At 69.3% G+C, this 225-nt stretch overlaps 1 protein-coding gene across 1 annotated transcript in view; it reads left to right on the forward strand.

The window, feature by feature from the left end:
* AGXT (alanine-glyoxylate aminotransferase) overlaps window positions 1–225 on the forward strand; it is a 4,538-nt gene that overhangs the window by 196 nt on the left and 4,117 nt on the right. The window contains exon 2 of the mRNA XM_010284150.1: window positions 3–98. Coding sequence (XP_010282452.1) covers window positions 3–98 — 96 coding nt within the window. The remainder of the gene's footprint in view (window positions 1–2; window positions 99–225) is intronic.

The following is a 225-nucleotide window of genomic DNA, read 5'->3' on the forward strand; positions in this document are numbered from 1 at the left end:
TGCTGCTGCTCGGGCCGGGGCCGAGCATTGTGCCCCCCCGCATCCTGGCTGCAGGCGGCCAGCAGCTCCTGGGCCACATGCACGCCGAGGTACTGCAGGTGAGCTGCCCCAGCCCAGCCTTCCTCCCCTCCTCTCCCTTGCCTCTCACAAGGGGCTGGGACAGCTCCACCGGGGTGAGGGAGGCAATAGCAGTGCTGGTGGGGTCCCCTGCTGCCACAGGTGATG

This window comes from Phaethon lepturus, unplaced genomic scaffold (assembly GCF_000687285.1).
Source record: "Phaethon lepturus isolate BGI_N335 unplaced genomic scaffold, ASM68728v1 scaffold23023, whole genome shotgun sequence".
Classification (NCBI taxonomy): Eukaryota; Metazoa; Chordata; class Aves; order Phaethontiformes; family Phaethontidae; genus Phaethon; species Phaethon lepturus.